Below are 17,973 nucleotides of genomic sequence, written 5' to 3' on the forward strand. Positions count from 1 at the left end.
TAAATATTAAAACAATAATACCGTTTAATAACCAGAGCTGCTATTTTAAGGAGAAAGAGGATTAATTATTACCTTTTGAAGTAATACCATCAGAGGTAGTAGCAGGTAGGTGTGTATGTGTTAATACAGATTATGCAATATCTGTTTATGCAGATTAAACTGCATGGTCATTTGGATATTTATATCTGAACAGGAAAAAATATATAGAGGAGATGGTTATGCTCAGCTACAGTATTCAAAAGTTCATTATGACCATTACATTCTGCAGTCTTTATGTAAGACATGAATTTTTGTGTACCTCCAGAGTTAACTTTCCTGCTGTATGGGAGATACTAACATGAATATGTTTCTGTGTTTCCTATGATATTGTGCTTTGTGGGGGTAGGTCTCCATGACAAACCTTCTGCTTCTACTCTTCTCCATGAAGTCAGGTTTTACTTTGGCCTTCATGGTTTTGATCAGAGAATCTAACCTGAGGGAAATTAAGAGGACAGGTGTTCCATTTCCCGTGATCCAACTCACAGGAGCTCCAGCAAGTACGTATGAGTCCTGAGTAACTCAAATGTAGGCTGTTGGCTGCTTTTGTGGAGAGTTCAGGTTGTTCTTAGGGGCAAGTGGACTAGTTTTCTGAGTGAATAGGAGTCTTCATATTTCCAGCAGGGAAATAGCTTTGTGGACATACCTAATTTCAAGCTGTCGAGGTCTGATACCTGCTGGTGTCATTGCCTCTTCTTGGCAGTAGTGATGTGTTCTTCATAGTTGTTCTTCTCAAATTGCCCAGGGCATCAACAGTGCACAGCAGGAAAAAAATCTGTGGTGGCATACGTCCAGCTGCTATGAGTGATATCTAGCTAGATGACATAATCCATGGACGCTCTGGGTGTCCCTGACCTGATTTGCTAATTTGTGTTGACCCAGCCGTCAATGTTTTCATTGCAGGCATTGCTTCTTCAGAGTGGCTTATGTCCAGATTAGCAGCAGGCTCAAAGCACAGCTAGCTGTCTGAGGGAGAGATTCAGAAGAAAATTTTGTTATCAGCATTTTTTGCTCAAGCTGTCAAACACTGTTAAATGCCCTTCAAAGACTCATGCTTAATAGAGATCACTGTAACTGCTCATACACGGGTCTTTATTAAATACATGTTTTTCCCCCTCAAGAATGTGACACCTGTAATTTATAGCCATGCCTTTACAAGTTTAGAGGAACCTTCAAGTAGGCTTATGCTAAGTATGCGCATGCTGAGAAGATGCCTTTATCAATATTATTTTGGTGAAATGGAAAAATGACTAATTTAGCCAGGAGGAAGCCCCATCTAAGATTCCCAAGGAATCTTACTACTGATTTGAGAGTACAAGATGATGCACCTAGGATGGTCAGTATTTTCAGCTCCTTTGGAAGAAACTGAGAAATTGTTGAATGTGGATTATGGACCTTTATGGAGAATGCAACCTTTCTATCATTGCCTGGGAACAGCTAGCTGGATGAAAGGTGTGGTCTCTCTCTTAGCAAAATGTGAATTTTTAGGCTAAAAAGACCTCTAGCAAAGCAGCAAAATATGCAGTGATGTACATAGCAAAATTAACTTCATGTCTCCCCAGAGGAGGCTACTCCTTATCCATTGTCTCATCAACTGGCATATACAGGCTCAATAACGCATTCTGTAACATTAGTAAGAGAAAGAATAAAAGGTTCCATTTACTCACAATTCCGAATAGATTAAAAGCAGCATATTGTAGAAAAATGATTGGTTGCAAGAAGAGAGTTGAACTGACTGTATGACTGTGTGCAACACAAACTGAATACTGAATGAATAATGATGGACTACCACATAGCTAATTGAATACCAACTGAAAGAAGTGGGAGAAAATACTCTTCAGAGACATGGCTCTCTTTAAGGCAGAGAAGAAACAACTGATTGCTGCTGGATTAACTGACAGTCACCCCAGCCTGGAAAGGTTGCTTCCAGCCAAACCTCTTAAAGACAGCACACAAAGGCTAGAAATGAGAAGGGAATAATACCAGCAATTTATCTTTTGAGCAAAAACTTCAAGGCCAGCTTGGCTTGTTCCCTGGTACTGTGTGTAACACCTGTAAAATATTGGTCCAGACCAAAGGGATGTCGCTAAGATAGACTAGGAGAGCTAAGGAGGCAGGAGCTGCTGTTGCCATTTGGACTGCTAAGGCCGTTGCCAGCTTCGTCTAGGGTTTTGAGCTCTGCATGTGGAACTCATTCTTCTGTGTTATGCATACCCAACTGAGTTGAGGAAGATATCTTGCATTATATAAATGTTCACCCCTTCATGGATTGCTGCCTTGTCGTGACGAGGGGGCTTGAGTAACTCAGAGAAGCTATGGGCTATGCCGTGCAGGGCCACCCAAGACGGACAGGTCATAGTGGAGAGTTCTGACTAAACGCAATCCACCTGGGGTAGGAACCGGCAATTCCACTCCAGTATCTTTGCCAAGAATGCCCCATGATCAGAAACAAAAGGCTAAAAGATATGACGCTGGAAGATGGGACCCTCAGGTCAAAAGGCGTCCAACATGCTACTGAGGAAGAGCGGAGGACAAGTACAAGTAGCTCCAGAGCTGATGAAGTGGATGGGCCAAAGCCGAAAGGACGCTCAGCTGTGGACGTGCCTGGAAGTGAAAGGAAAGTCCAATGCTGGAAAGAAAAATACTGCATAGGAACCTGGAATGTAAGATCTATGAACCTTGGGAAGCTGGAGGTGGTCAAACAGGAGATGGCAAGAATAAACATCGACATTCTGGGCATCAGTGAACTAAAAAGGATGGGAATGGGTGATTTCAACTCAGATGATTATCATGTCTACTATTGTGGGCAAGAATCCCGTAGAAGGAATGGAGTAGCCCTCATAGTCAACAAAAGAGTGGGAAAAGCCGTAATGGGATATAATCTCAAAAATGATAGAATGATGTCAATACGTATCCAAGGCAGACCTTTCAACATCACAATAATCCAAGTTTATACACCAACCTCCATTGCTGAGGAGATTGAAATTGAACAATTTTATGAGGATTTACAACACCTTCTAGAACTGACACCGAAGAAGGATGTTCTTCTCATTCTGGGGGACTGGAATGCTAAGGTAGGGAGTCAAGAGATAAAAGGAACAACAGGGAAGTTTGGCCTTGGAGTTCAAAACGAAGCAGGGCAAAGGCTAATAGAGTTTTGTCAAGAGAACAAGCTGGTCATCACAAACACCCTTTTCCAACAACACAAGAGGCGACTCTACACATGGAAATCACCAGATGGGCAACATCGAAATCAGATTGACTATATTCTCTGCAGCCAAAGATGGAGAAGCTCTATACAGTCAGCAAAAACAAGACCTGGAGCTGATTGTGGCTCTGATCATCAGCTTCTCATAGCAAAATTCAAGCTTAAACTGAAGAGAGTAGGAAAAACCACTGGGCCACTCAGGTATAATCTAAACCAAATCCCTTACGAATACACAGTAGAAGTGAAGAACAGATTTAAGGAACTAGATTTGGTGGACAGAGTGCCTGAAGAACTTTGGATAGAGGCTCGTAACATTGTATAGGAGACAGCAACAAAAACCATCCCAAAGAAAAGGAAATGCAAGAAAGCAAAGTGGCTGTCCAACGAGGCCTTACAAATAGCAGAAAAGAGAAGGGAAACAAAATGCAGGGGAGATAGGGAAAGTTACAGAAAATTGAATGCAGACTTCCAAAGAATAGCAAGGAGAGACAAGAGGGCCTTCTTAAATGAACAATGCAAAGAAATAGAGGAAAATAACAGAAAAGGAAAAACCAGAGATCTGTTCAGGAAAATTGGAGATATTAGTGGAAAATTTTGTGCAAAGATGGACATGATAAAAGACAAAAATGGAAGGGACCTCACAGAAGCAGAAGACATCAAGAGGTGGCAAGAATACACAGAGGAATTATATCAGAAAGTTTTGGATATCCTGGACAACCCAGACAATATAGTTGCTGACCTAGAGCCAGACATCCTGGAGAGTGAGGTCAAGTGGGCCTTAGAAAGCCTGGTTAACAACAAGGCCAGTGGAGGTGATGGCATTCCAGTCGAACTATTTAAAATCCTAAAGGATGATGGTGTTAAGGTGCTACATTCAATATGCCAACAAGTTTGGAAAACTCAACAGTGGCCAGAGGACTGGAAAAGATCAGTCTACATCCCAATACCAAAGAAGGGCAGTGCCAAAGAATGCTCCAACTACCGTACAATTGCACTCATCTCACATGCCAGCAAGGTTATGCTCAAAATCATACAAGGTAGGCTTCAGCAGTATGTGGACCGAGAACTCCCAGAAGTACAAGCGGGATTCCGAAGGGGCAGAGGAACTCGAGACCAAATTGCCAACATGCGCTGGATTATGGAGAAAGCCAGAGAGTTCCAGAAAAACATCTACTTCTGCGTCATTGATTATGCAAAAGCCTTTGACTGTGTGCACCACAGCAAACTATGGCAAGTCCTAAAAGAAATGGGCGTGCCTGACCACCTTATCCATCTCCTGAGAAACCTATATGTGGGACAGGAAGCAACAGTTAGAACGGGATATGGAACAACGGATTGGTTCAAAATTGGGAAAGGAGTACGACAAGGCTGTATATTGTCACCCTGCTTATTTAACTTATATGCAGAATACATCATGCGGAAGGCTGGACTGGAGGAATCCCAAGCTGGAATTAAGATTGCCGGAAGAAATATCAACAACCTCCGATATGCAGATGATACCACTCTGATGGCGGAAAGTGAGGTGGAACTAAAGAACCTTGTAATGAGGGTGAAAGAGGAGAGTGCAAAAAACGGTCTGAAACTCAACATCAAAAAAACTAAGATCATGGCCACTGGTCCTATCACCTCCTGGGAAATAGAAGGGGAAGATATGGAGGCAGTGACAGATTTTACTTTCTTGGGCTCCATGATCACTGCAGATCACCCGAAATTAAAAGACGCCTGCTTCTTGGGAGGAAAGCAATGACAAACCTTGACAGCATCTTAAAAAGCAGAGACATCACCTTGCCAACAAAAGTCCGAATAGTCAAAGCTATGGTTTTTCCTGTAGTGTTGTATGAAGTGAGAGCTGGATCATAAAGAAAGCTGACCGCCGAAGAATTGATGCCTTTGAATTGTGGTGCTGGAGGAGACTCTTGGGAGTTCCCTGGACTGCAAAGAGAACAAATCTATCAATTCTAAAGGAAATCAAGTCTGAGTGCTCACTGGAAGGACAGATCCTGAAGCTGAGGCTCCAATATTTGGCCATCTCATGAGAAGAGAAGACTCCTTGGAAAAGACTTTGATGTTGGGAAAGTGTGAAGGCAAGAGGAGAAGGGGATGACAGAGGACAAGATGGCTGGACAGTGTCTGCGAAGCAACCAACATGAATCTGACCAAACTCCGCGAGGCAGTGGAAGATAGGAGGGCCTGGCGTGCTCTGGTCCATGGGGTCACGAAGAGTCGGACACGACTAAACGACTGAATACACACACATAAATGTTCATGTTGTTCATATAACTGTGAATAAGAGACTCATTTTGGGGAAATTGTGTTTGCAAGGTTCATCTACAGAGTAAACAAATAGCCCCACAGAACTTCAAAGTGTTACATGTGCTAATTGGAAAATGAACTTCAACTCTGTGAAGGGAGGGAGCGTTTGTCTTTATTAACATAGGAGGGATTCAAAGTCTGATTGGCAGACCATCTCAAATGGTCCAGAATGTGGTATTTAAGGTGCATAATAGCACAGTAGTTTAAGTATCTGGCTGCGAAGCCAGAAGTTGGGAGTTCGATTCCACACTGTGTCTCCTTGATAGGGACTGGACTCAATGATCCATAGGTTCAATTCCACCTCTGCAGTTCTAAGATTATTATAAAAGGGGTCAGACTCTAGTGGGTTTTGTTATCTCGTAAGAGATGCCATGCGCAGTTGCTATCCTGTTATGCCATGCTGGAAGGGATGCACTCCATGTACACTCCAAGATTATGATGATGCTATGCTAGTGTGTAAATATTAGGTAGTTTATGGGGCTTTTTTATTTTCTCGTGTGTTTGCTCTGTGTTGTTTAAGATCCTAATTGATTGTTTGCTGTAAATTCTTTTGATGCCATTTTGAAACCTCTTGAAATTTGCCTTTTTGTCTTTTCCACTATAGTTTAGTAAAATATATTTAAAGACTCCATCTGATTGCCTGGAGTTTTTCTTTAGAGGGTATGTGGTAATTAAAACTAGGTCTCATGCACTAGGACTCCAGGAGTGGAGCGGCAGCATTGGACTGTCCAGGTTACGCATGACATGTACACGGATCTTTCCCTCACTTGCTTTTCTTGTTACTTATCTACAAGATGACTCTTTGCAGTGATCCATTCCATGTACAAAAACACTTAAAAAGAGTAGAAAATACCTCAAGTGGTTCAGATTTCTGTCTGCAGAGCCAGAAGTTGGGAGTTTGATTCCCCACTATACCTCTTTGATAGGGACTGGACTCAATGATCCATAGGGTCCCTTCCAGCTCTGCAGTTTGATGATGATGATGATATCAAAGTGTTTGCACAGTGTTCATCACAAGCGTGCATAATACTACAGTACTGTCCTACCTCTCTAGTAACAACTATGGTTGTTGTTGTATATTCATTCCTCTACCACGTGGTGTTGCACATACCCTAATATCATGTACTTGTCCGTATACCTCTGAAATAAATGAACATCATAAAGAACGTATGGTCAAATCATGTTGTGAAACCAACACTATTTGGGCATATACACATGCAGTTATTTGAGTCTAGAATAGTTGGACTTTAGGAAAATATGAATCGCATTGGCTATTGGAATCTGTGTTTAATAAACACAGGACTTTTCAGGTAACAGGTTGAGATAAAGGGCACATGTTGAAGTAGTGATTTTTGTGCAAGATGTTCTGCTTCTTCCCCCCCCCCCCATCCTTATAGTCAAAAGGGAAACTTTATTTACAACAAAGATGAAGTAGAACATGAAGAGGCTCCAATTATTGCCCTTTTTTCTTGTCACTGGATTGACACATGTGGTGTATGTATTGTGGTCAGTGGCCTGAGCTGATGTTTAACCCAGTTGCTCACATGTTTTGACTGAATGTTGTTTTTCTAGTAAAGAGCCATTGGACAGAAGGTGGAGCTAATGCAATTGACAGAATGTTCTAGAATAGTTTGGTTGAAAATAAGATTCTGACCGACTACCTAGTATTTGTTAAATAGGAACACTCCTTAAGCCCCTCTTTTGTTTTCTGGCTTATGATCTATAACCTTTTTCTTTTCTTTTCTTGTGTTTTTCCCTTTCTCTCTTTTCCTCAATTCAGGGTTATTGGAAAAAGATGAATCAACTTCTACAAACTCTGAACCAGAAGCTTGCAACTCTTAACCATAGGCAAGAAGGGATCGTGAAGATCAACGCAGCTGTCTCAGACAAGGCAGTGGTTTTTAAAAACAAACCTCCATCTATTCAAAGAGAAATGATGAGTGTTTGCAGTGATCCTTACACCTTGGCACAACAGTTAACGCATGTGGAACTGGTAAGCTGCAAACAATAGTTTTTGCATTATCTTTAAATTGTATAGATAGCAACTGCGAAATCTGAATATCAGATCTAAGCCAAAAAAAGGCATCCTTTATTATTGCTTCCGACATCATGTGATTTATTTCTCTAAAACTGGGGTAAGCAACTTCAGCAGTTGTGGCTAATTTTCTGGAGCCCCAAGACATGGTAGAGGCTTCACAGACAATCAAAAAGGCAAAGAAAAGAAAAGAAAACAGAAGTGGTGTGAAGTCCTTCTTCAGGTTTAAAGTATGAATATACCGGTAAGTAGTACAGGGGGTCTCTGTGCCCTATTTAAAAAAAGGCAAAATTATACTTTTAAAGGCTACCAGAGGCTGTTGTTCACTTTTTTTGCCAGAGAAAAGGGGCAGGCTAGGATTGGTACCACCTAAAATATCCATGGGAGGCCACACATGGTCACTTTGCTCGTCCATGCTCTTAAAAAACTCCTAAAAACTGTTGTCATCATTGTCTGAATATGGGACCACAAGAGAAAGGCATTAAGTCGTCCCTTCCCTATAAGCACTACCTGACTGAGAGGTGACAGTACATCCGACCTGTAATAGCAAGAGGCATATTTTTAGTAAAATTGCAAGTGCCACAGTAAAAGATAAAATATGTACTGTTTGGGTTAAAATCACTGAAGCTAGTCTTACCTGCATCCATCATTGGAAATAACTATCCTGATGAGAATTTCATCCTGCAGCATGAGATTAATTAATTTTAGTTCGGAAAACAAAGAACATAAAATATCTGTGCTTGTATCTCCTAATAGGCATCTTGACAATGTTCCATCTTTCATCTGATGTTAACTGAGCATTTTACCTGCTTCATATCTCAGAAGATCTCAGGCAGCAAATACAAAAAGCCATCTAAAATAATATTTAGATACATGTATTTGATGAAAGAGCCCACTCCAGCAAAATAATCTGTGGTCAAATATGAATTCCAGGAAAGCTCTAACATAACAGAAGAGGAAATATGCTACTAAATGCCAGTAGCAAAAATTCTATAGTGTTTTAAATCCATCAGTTAATCAGAACAGAATAACAGTGCAGTAATATGATATCAGTAATACTAGTCAACCCGAATGTTTCTGATTTAGAACACGAAAAACAAAATTAACATTCTTCAAATAATATAAAATATTACTTTTAATTAGTCTGTTTTCTTATTTTACTTCTTTAGTATTGGTTGAAACTGTATCATGCAAAGGCTGAAGGTCCTAGTAAATATTGAAAATTGAGATATCTGATTAGATCTCTTTTCTCCAGAAATATTTAGGAAAAAAAGCAAAGCAAAGCGTGCTGCTTATATACCGCCCCATAGCACTTCAAGCACTCTCTGGGCAGTTTACAGTACAAGTTAATTATGCAGGCTACACATTGCTGGGTACACATTTTACCGACCTTGGAAGGATAGAAGGCTGAGTCAACCTTGAGCCGGCTACCTGGGATTGAACCCCAGGTTGTGAGCACAGTTTTAGCTGCAGTACAGCGGTTTAATCTCTGCTCCACGAGGTTCAAAAAGCAGACACATGTGAGTAACTGGATCAGAATCATGGCATTGTAGGAGAAGGTTAATACTTTCCTACCTGACCACACAGACACAAACACATATATTATCCTCAACTCTACCCAACCAAAGCTGCTAATAAAAGTTGTGTCCCCCCCCCCTCAAAAAAAAAATAACAGGTCCCGGTTCCTCTCCCAACAAGGCTCATATGGATTTGTCCTTCTTTAATCTTCCTAGCAATACCCAGTGTGGTGTAGTAGATAGAGTGACAAATTAGGACTCAGGAGGTCTGGATTTAAATCCCTGCTCAGCCATGAAAACTCACCAGGGGTGTAGAACTGATAAAACCTTTCCTTAAATTTATCACTTACCTTGAAAGCCTTATTAGGGTCACTCTAAGTTGGTTCCAACTTGACAGCACAGAACACACACACTACATAATATCAGATTGAATAGTCTGGAATAGAGGGAGCCATTTTCAAAGTAGTAGGTGCCTCAATTTATGAACCTAATTGGTTCAGGAAGATGGGCGTAAGTAGAAATGGTCATAAGTCGAAGCACCATTTCCCGTTGGAATGCATTGAAATGCAATTAATCCATTCCTTTTCTTTTGGAACAATTCATAGCTTTCCATGGTCTATTCTATACATACAGCAGCTGACCACTCTTGATGGCAATATTCAGTAATTTAAAGACTTCCCCCTCCTGTCCTGCAGTCCCCTATCACTTCCTGATGAAAGGGATTTCAAAGGAGCCTTGGGACCTTCTTGGGAGAAATTGGATTGTTTCCAAAAAATCACTATGACTAAATGGTATCATTAGTCCTATGTGGCATAATTTATGGAACAGGATTTTTTCTCTGAAACCAGCTAGAAATGTCAGGGCAGTGTGGATTGCACCATTCTTCTGTTCTTTGTGTGCACAGGGCCACAAAAGTAGAGAAGGGGAAGCTCATTTGTTCTGGCAGAAAGAATATAATGTGCTGTACAAATTAAATCAACATGTGTGCCTTGTAGGTGGGTCTAGAGTGCAAGCTAGCTCAGGACTACAGATCATGCCTTAATGCAACCTTGACTATATCTAATCTCTTGTGGAGATTTTAAAAAGGAGGTTCTGATCAATTGACCTGTGATTTTATCAGTTACTTCTAAGATCTGTTAACCAGTCTGTATAGTTGTAATATTTCTGGCAGTGAATAACAGACATAAATGATTCTCAGGATGGTCTATGACACTTTATTTTTCACTTTTTCTGTTGCAAAAGGAAAGATTGAGTCACATTGGCCCTGAAGAATTTGTACAGGCATTTGTCCATAAAGATCCATTGGAAAGCACAAAGGTATGACTAATTATATTATCGTTGCACCCCTTTCCTGCCCATCAACACTTATATGACTGCATGTGGGTGGGCATTTCTGCCCAAGTGGCTAGAAAATTAAGTTTACCTGCAACAATTTAAACGGGAAGTACGTAGAATATATTTTTCTGAATACTTGAGACAATGACGGAAGGGAATGGGTCCTTTTGTCTTTTCAGCTATTCTTGGTAACTCTTTTGCCTCAGAAGAAGCTGCACCAATAAATGAGTGCCTCAGAGTTAGCAGTATGTCTTCTAACCTCTGTCAGCTCTTTTCCACCAGGATTTAAAACAGAAGCATGGTGTGCAGTTGATTGTTATATGGCTGAAAGTGAGTTGGGTGCTTAGTTGGTTGCTGCATTATTTATTGTGGCAATGGGAAGGAAAAATCCCTTTTTCTTTGGTTGGCTTCCAAATAATTTTGGGGTCTGTCTTTGTAGATTACTGGGTCTGCCAAGCTGCAATCCAGAGATATGTTTTTTGCTTTCAATTGCCTGATGCTTTCCTTCCTCTCTTAGGTGTCGTATCTTCCCCTCTCCTTACCTGTTTGTGTGGTGCATCCTGAAATACTGCTCAGTACAGTGTGAGAAAATAAGATGCTAGGCATAGGGGAGAGGGGACAGAGGATTAGGTGATGCATTTGCAACTAAATTAATTTATTTATATCTTGCATACCTTTGGAATGCTTTATAACCCAGATCGCTAGGCCATAATCTAAGAACTCTATCAATTAAAGTTCAGTGCTTCAGTGTAGATACATAGCCTTTTTACACTACATTAATGTAAAATGTGATTATACCTTTTAAAATCACCATCATACTGAAAACCAAGCACACATTCAAATTCCAAGCCAACTAGGTTTTCTTTCTGTATGGCTAATCAGCTACCCATCTTTTCCTCCATTAGCTGCCTTATTTTGGAAAAGTTTGTAACTTGCAGTAGAAATTCACTTGCCAAGCTGAATTTTGTTAGCCTGGCAGAAAAGTGCAGAGACATTAAGCTGGTTGAGTTGGAAGCAGTTTGTTAGCTGAAGCTGATGTGCCTGCTTGCCTTTCCTTTTTCTCCTGGGGCAAAATCAGGTAAGAAAGAGCCAGGTGTTCATGGCAGGCAGAAGAGGTTATTGTAGGTAACAGTGAGAGGGTGGATTGTGCCAAGCTGCCCAGCCCTCAAAATATAGGAGACACAAAGGCCACTTGCTATAGTTGGAAGCCTTGTTATGCAGGGCACATCAAAAGAGCAGGAAAATGTTGGGAACAGAAAGACAAACAGACAAAGAAAGAAAGGCCACGCTTGTCAAGTCCTTGGATTGCTTAAAGAACAAAGGACCTTCTTCAAGCATGAATAAGACTGAATCTTGAATAAGTTTGCAATGAATGTTCACATTTGGTGGCAAATCAGGTCCTAAAGATTGTTGGCCATTTCCTGTGAGGACTGTAGTCCAAGCTAGGTGGATGGGGTGCATCTTAACCTGCTTAGTGTGGGCCACAGCACTGGATAGATACTGTGACTTAGTTTTTCTCTCTCTAGCTGCTATACACAGACATGTGGAAATGGTATTTATTTATTTTACACCCCTTTCTATTGTATGGGTCCAGGCTGTTCATACTGTGTTTCCCTAAAAATAAAAGGTCTTATATTAATTTTTGCTCCAAAAATGCATTAGGGCTTATTTTCAGGGGATGTTTTATTTTATTTTTTTCATTTACAAAAATCTACATTTATTCAAATACACACATGTCATCTTCTTCTGGTTGCTGCACAATGATGGAGGGCAGAACTGGGGCTAATATTTGGGGTAGGGCTTATATTACAAGCATCCTAAAGAAATCATACTAGGACTTATTTTCAGGTTAGGTCTTATTTTCAGGGAAACGGTATTTTTAAAAGTACTTCCTGCTTTCACATGAGTTCCTCTTGTCACACAAATCCCTTCATCCCCCTTTAATTTTCTCTAGCCTGAGGGTACATATTCTACAATACCAGTGAATCTGCAAACCAAATGATATTCCTTCTCATTTCATCTGACTCATGAGAGCCCCCTTTCCGTTACTATAAGAACTTGCTCTTTATTGTACTCCCCATTTATTCATCACATCCTTAGGCCATACACTGGAAATTATTGCATTAATGAAAGAAAAATTAAATATTTCCCTAAACTCTCTAGTGACTTTTAGCAGGTTTTAAAAAAAAAGAAAGAAAGAAAATAAAAAAAAAACTCAGAGCTATGAATCCTTTCGGGAAGTTTCAGAGAAAGTAGCCATGTTAGTCTGCAGCAGAAAAACACCAGAGAGTTTTGTGGCACCCTGAAGATGAACAAGTTTACGTTGACATAACCTTTGTGGCCTCTGATCAAGGGCCTCAGTTCTCAGAGGCTTATGCCAATAAAACCTGCTTCTCTGTAAGGTACCACAGTACACTTTGTTTTCCTTTCAGGAAGACCATCATAAAGTTTCCTAGGGAGGGGACATTGCAAAGATATTACATTACTGAAGTTCTTAATGCACACCTAGGAGTATGTCCTGTTGATCTCAGTAGGACTCATTTTTCAGGAGGCACGTATGAGATTGCTCTGTGGTTCAGCAGACTAGCACTCATTGTCAAAGAGAACTGGGAGCTCTCAGTCCTAGCCAATTGCCTAGTAACCACAGTCTAAAGACCACATGTCACAAGAATGACATTTTCCGATGAATTTTGTCATCTGAGTGACTTGTTTCACAGCAACCAATGATACAGAAATAGGTCAGAGATAAAAAGATCTGTAGTGAAGAGATTATTCACTAAAAAAAATAAGAGAATGCGAAGGAGGTTGTTGTTTTTTGTGGAGGGGGGACAGACAGTATTTCATGCTATAACTGCATTACTTTATTTTCACTTTGCTGTCTTCTTCTCTAGCCTAAACATAAAATTTGTTTCATGCAAGACAACACCATGGGCAATTGCATTTGCTGAACTCTGGGAAGCCCTTTGAATTAAAGGCATAAACGAAATACATATTATTAGGAAATTCATGCTTGTCTGATTTTATTTTCTCCATATTCTTGTTGCTCTTTGCATACTGCAGTATCCTGGCTGTTAATATTCCGGTGAATGCAGATTGGGGTCAGTTGTCTTGTGTGCAGTCTCTGTAAGGCAAAATGAGACTGTTCATCATATACTGATGTGACTTCCAGAAAGGGATTACACATTGTTGAACTCGTGTCTGCTACCGAGCTAGCTACTGACATTTAAAGCTTGGGTCTGTGTATCCTGTCAATTGATGTATGCATGTCCATACATGGCTTTCAGAGAAATCTATGTTACTGAATACACAACAACATCTGATGATGACAATGATGATAATGATTAGATTAAAACATAACAATGATGATGATTAGATAAAAAGAATCTAGTTTATGTGTCATTTCAGGGTTTTTTGTTTTCCAGCCTTGCTTCAGTGAACAGAAGAAGACTAGTAACCTTGAAGCCTATGTGAAATGGTTCAACAGACTCTGCTATCTTGTAGCAACGGAAATTTGTATGGTAAGTCAAAGATTTACAGCTCGGTTATATCCTTTGCCCCATTAAGCCACTCAGGGATCATTCACTAATAATTGTATCAGAGGATTTGTTCGTAATAATAGTGAAGTGTGTGCTGCTTATGTACCACCCCATAGCACTTAAAGCATTCTCTGGGCAATTTGCAATTTAATTATTCTGGCTACACATTCCCCCCCCCCCCCCCCATCAAACAAGGTATTCAATTTACCAGCCTCAGAAGGGTGGAAGACTGAGTCAACCTTGAGCTGGCTACCTGATTCCGTTGAGATAGAACGCAGGTCGTGAGCAGAGTTTTGACTGCAGTACTGCAGTTTAACCATTGCAGTTTGTGGCTGTTTACCATATTGTTATTGCTGCGTTGATTGTTGTTAATAACACATTTTATATCAGTACATGATACAAAGACACACTATAGCAATTAGTAAATGTGGGGAATGGTAAAATAGATTATTGATAAAAATAGATGATTGTGTGTGAAGAGGACAGTGGTACGGACACTTCTGTTGTGCTCCATTCAGGGGGCCCTGAGCACCTACTCAGCCAGCGCATGAGCCCACCACAGAGGATCGTGTTTCGGAGGGGAGGGTGGTCAATCCTGAAATCAAGGGAGCACATCACTCCTGGAATAGTGGGACCCAAACAGAGGTTCTGCCCGTGGAGATCATGGCAGAGATCCCAGAGATTGAGAGGCAACACCTAGAGGAAATAAAGGGAGCAGATTGTCCCTGGCACCTAGAGGGTATAAAAGTGGCTTTGCCAGGGGTAGAGGCAGATTCCCCAAGGGAGAAGAGTCAGCAGGAGACAGAGTGTCAAGATTGAGGAAGTCAGAAAGGCCAGAGGTGGGTCTCCAACAGAGTGGAGGAGGATCCTGAGGAGAGGGCTGAAAGGATGCTCAGGAGGAATTCTCAGAGACTTCTTGGGTGGAGGAGTCCCCAGAAGAAGAGCCAGAGCCTCAAGAGGAATGGGATTACAGCTTTAAGAAAGAACCCATGGGCCAGGGGTCTTGGTGCAATGACGTGTCCCCAAAGAGAAAGAGAGAACTTCCAAAAATCCCAGCTTCCCCCAAGACCATCTTACTGGGGAGAGAGCATCCAGCATCCTGAGAGGTGGTGAAGAACAGACCAACAAATCAAAAGCCACCCAACTCCAATGCTGGCAAAGAAAACACCTGCAAGAACACCAATGTCAGAATGAAAAGGAGGAGACCAGACAGGCACGCCAGGGGAACTGTGGACCACCACGGGGGAAGAATCCTGTGTTAACATGCCCTCACTTCAGGTGCACCAGCATGCACTCTTGCATTTGCACAGGCTTGTCCGAAACCCCTTTAAAAGTTCCCGCCTCTTCCTCCAGCCTTTGGCAAGCGTCGGAAGGGAAAAATGCTCTTTTTTCCCCCTTTTCCCTTCCGAGGCTTGCCGAAGGCTGGAGAAAGAGGAGGGAACTTTAAAAAGGGTTTCGGACAAGCCTCTGCAAATGCCGATCGCTGCACAGAGGGACCCGCGCGAGTCCTCCCATGCTGCAAGGTAAGCCCCAGGGGACCCTGAAAGCCGGCGCGGGTGGTTTCGGGGCACCCCCGCCAGGGTTCTGATGGCTTCTCCTGAACCATCAGAGCCCTGGCGGGGGTACCCTGAAACCACCCACGCCCGCTTAAGAGCACTTTGGAGGCTTTTCCTGCAGGAAAAGCATCATACAATGAAAAAGTCCCATTGGAACCATCGTTTTGCAATCGCTAAAGCGATCGCAAAAAAAGTCATAAAGCGATTTCATCGTCAAGCGGGGCAACCATCTTGCGAGGCACCACTGTATTTCCTTTCTTCTTGTCTGTACTCATCCTTGATGGCCTGGCCTTCTTTCCATTTCCTGTACATGTCTTTTTTGGTTTTTAAGTCCTCCCTGAGCTTTTTGTGAAGCCACACTGGTCTTTTTTGCCACCTCCCCCCCTTTTTTCTTGTTGGAATTGTTTCTGGTTGTGCCTTTAGATTTTTTTTTCTTTTAGAAGCCCCCACCTTTCTTCGATTCCTTTTCTTGTTAGGATCTCCTGCCACTTATCCTTGTTCTGAGATTATAAAAATTGGAGTTTTTTTTAAATCCAGAAGATGTGTGTGGCTACACTCTGCTTTCCTTTCCTTTGAAATCAAGAATTCTAGAAGGACATGGTCACTCTCACCTAGAGTTCCCTTTACTGCCACTTCCCCCACCAAGTCATCTCTGTTGGTCAGAATCAAGTCAAGGATGGCAAATCCTCTAGTTTCTTTCTCCACTTTTTTGTAAGAGAAAATTATCAGCCACACAAGTCAGGAACTTCTTGGAAGGGCCATACTTCGCAGAATGTGCTTTCCAGCATATATCTAGATAAATGAAATATCCCATCACTACATCGTATCTCTTTGAAAACCCTGCAATTTATTTTTCAAAAGTTTTGTCCGCTTCCTCTCTTTGATTGGGTGGTTGGTAGTAGACTCCAACTACCAAGTTCCTTTTGTTTTTTGCCCCAACTAGATTGATCCAGATGCTGTCAATGGGACAGCCAATCTCCTGTATTTCTGTGCAGGAATGTGTATTTTTGACATACTGTATAGTGCAACTCCACCTCCCTTTTTATTATCTCTGTTCTTTTTGATCAGTTTATATCCCTCAGTTGCTGTATTCCAGTCATGGGAGTCATCCCACCAAGTTTCAGTTATTCCTATCAAGTCATATTTACCCTCCAGAATTAAAATTTCCAGTTCTTGTTTCTTTCCCATACTCTTGGCATTCGTGTACAGGAGGTTGTGTGATATGTGGCCTGTTTGTCTTTGTACATTTTTATGAATATTGTTGTTTTGTTGTGATTATTATTGTTAATGTTGTTATTGTTGCCCTTTTGGTTAGTTTGGTCCATTCCTCTTATTGTCTGTAAGGCTTCATCTACCCACAACTCTCTGCTTACATCTCCCTCCCCCTTCCATTTCAGTTTAAAGACCTCCTGATGAAGTTCTTTATGCTGTGAGCAAACACATTCTTCCCAGTCTTTATTAAATGCAATCCGTCTCTTGCTAGCAGTCCTTCTTCCAGGAAGCTTAGCCCATGGTCCCAAAAACCAAATCCCTCTCGTCAACACCACCTTCGTAGCCAGTCATTCACCCTCAGGATCTTCCGTTCTGTTTCAATTCCTCTTCCGAGCTCCGGTAGGATGGCAGATAAAACTATCCGGGCCCAAAAGTCCTTGAGTTTCCTTCCCAGAGCTTCAAAGTCAGACATGATTTCTTGGTAGCTCCTCTTGGCTGTGTTGTTTGTTTCCACGTGGAAAAGAAGAAAGGGATATGTATCTGTAGGTTTTATGAGTGACGGCAATCCTTTGATGGCAATTTGAAATATCACAATTAAAAACAAACTAAAGTATTTGCAAATATTGAAAGCCCGGGTATGTACGATGATGCAGGGATGACAATTTTTTGTATTTTCTCAATAGAAAATTATAATATGGAATTATTATGCTTTTCCTCCAAATTAACATGGGCCTCCCCTGCTTGAGAGTCACTGCTCTGCATCAGCAAAGCCCTTTCATTTTCTGTACAATACTAAAACTCCAGCATAGTGCTCATCCTGTAACTGATAACTAATTTCAAAATGGGTGTCTTTGCTTTTCTTCCATTAAGATCAAGACTAGAAAAAGTTGGCATAGTTGGCATCAGGCCCAAGAAAAGTTGCAGTAATTGTCATTTTATTGACAGTTACTTGGATGGAGCATCTTTGGAATGAATAGTCTCTTCTAGTGCACAGGTTTACGTGCTGTGTTGGGTCAGTGCTTGGACACGGTTTTAAAGGCATAATCAGTTTTGAAACTCTCTGTAATAGAAGCGTCAATTCTGTGAGCTGCCAGCAATCGGTGCCATTAATCAAACTGCTTGAATGGCATTTTGTAGGTGTTCAGAAATTGACTGCTGGAGCTGCAGCATGGATCTCGTCCATTACATGCTTTTTTTAACAGTTGTATGTTCTGTGCCTCCTTTA

The 17,973-nt window shown here is 41.3% G+C and overlaps 1 protein-coding gene across 3 annotated transcripts in view; it reads left to right on the forward strand.

Moving 5' to 3' along the window:
* The window catches only part of RASGEF1C (RasGEF domain family member 1C), a 112,060-nt gene that overhangs the window by 70,249 nt on the left and 23,838 nt on the right, over positions 1 to 17,973 (forward strand). For all 3 annotated transcript variants that reach the window (XM_020782654.3, XM_072990099.2, XM_072990100.2), the window contains exons 5-7: positions 7,338 to 7,550; positions 10,352 to 10,426; positions 13,867 to 13,962. In XM_020782654.3, coding sequence (XP_020638313.3) covers positions 7,338 to 7,550; positions 10,352 to 10,426; positions 13,867 to 13,962 — 384 coding nt within the window. The remainder of the gene's footprint in view (positions 1 to 7,337; positions 7,551 to 10,351; positions 10,427 to 13,866; positions 13,963 to 17,973) is intronic.

Source organism: Pogona vitticeps, chromosome 2 (genome assembly GCF_051106095.1).
Source record: "Pogona vitticeps strain Pit_001003342236 chromosome 2, PviZW2.1, whole genome shotgun sequence".
In the NCBI taxonomy this organism is placed as follows: domain Eukaryota; kingdom Metazoa; phylum Chordata; class Lepidosauria; order Squamata; family Agamidae; genus Pogona; species Pogona vitticeps.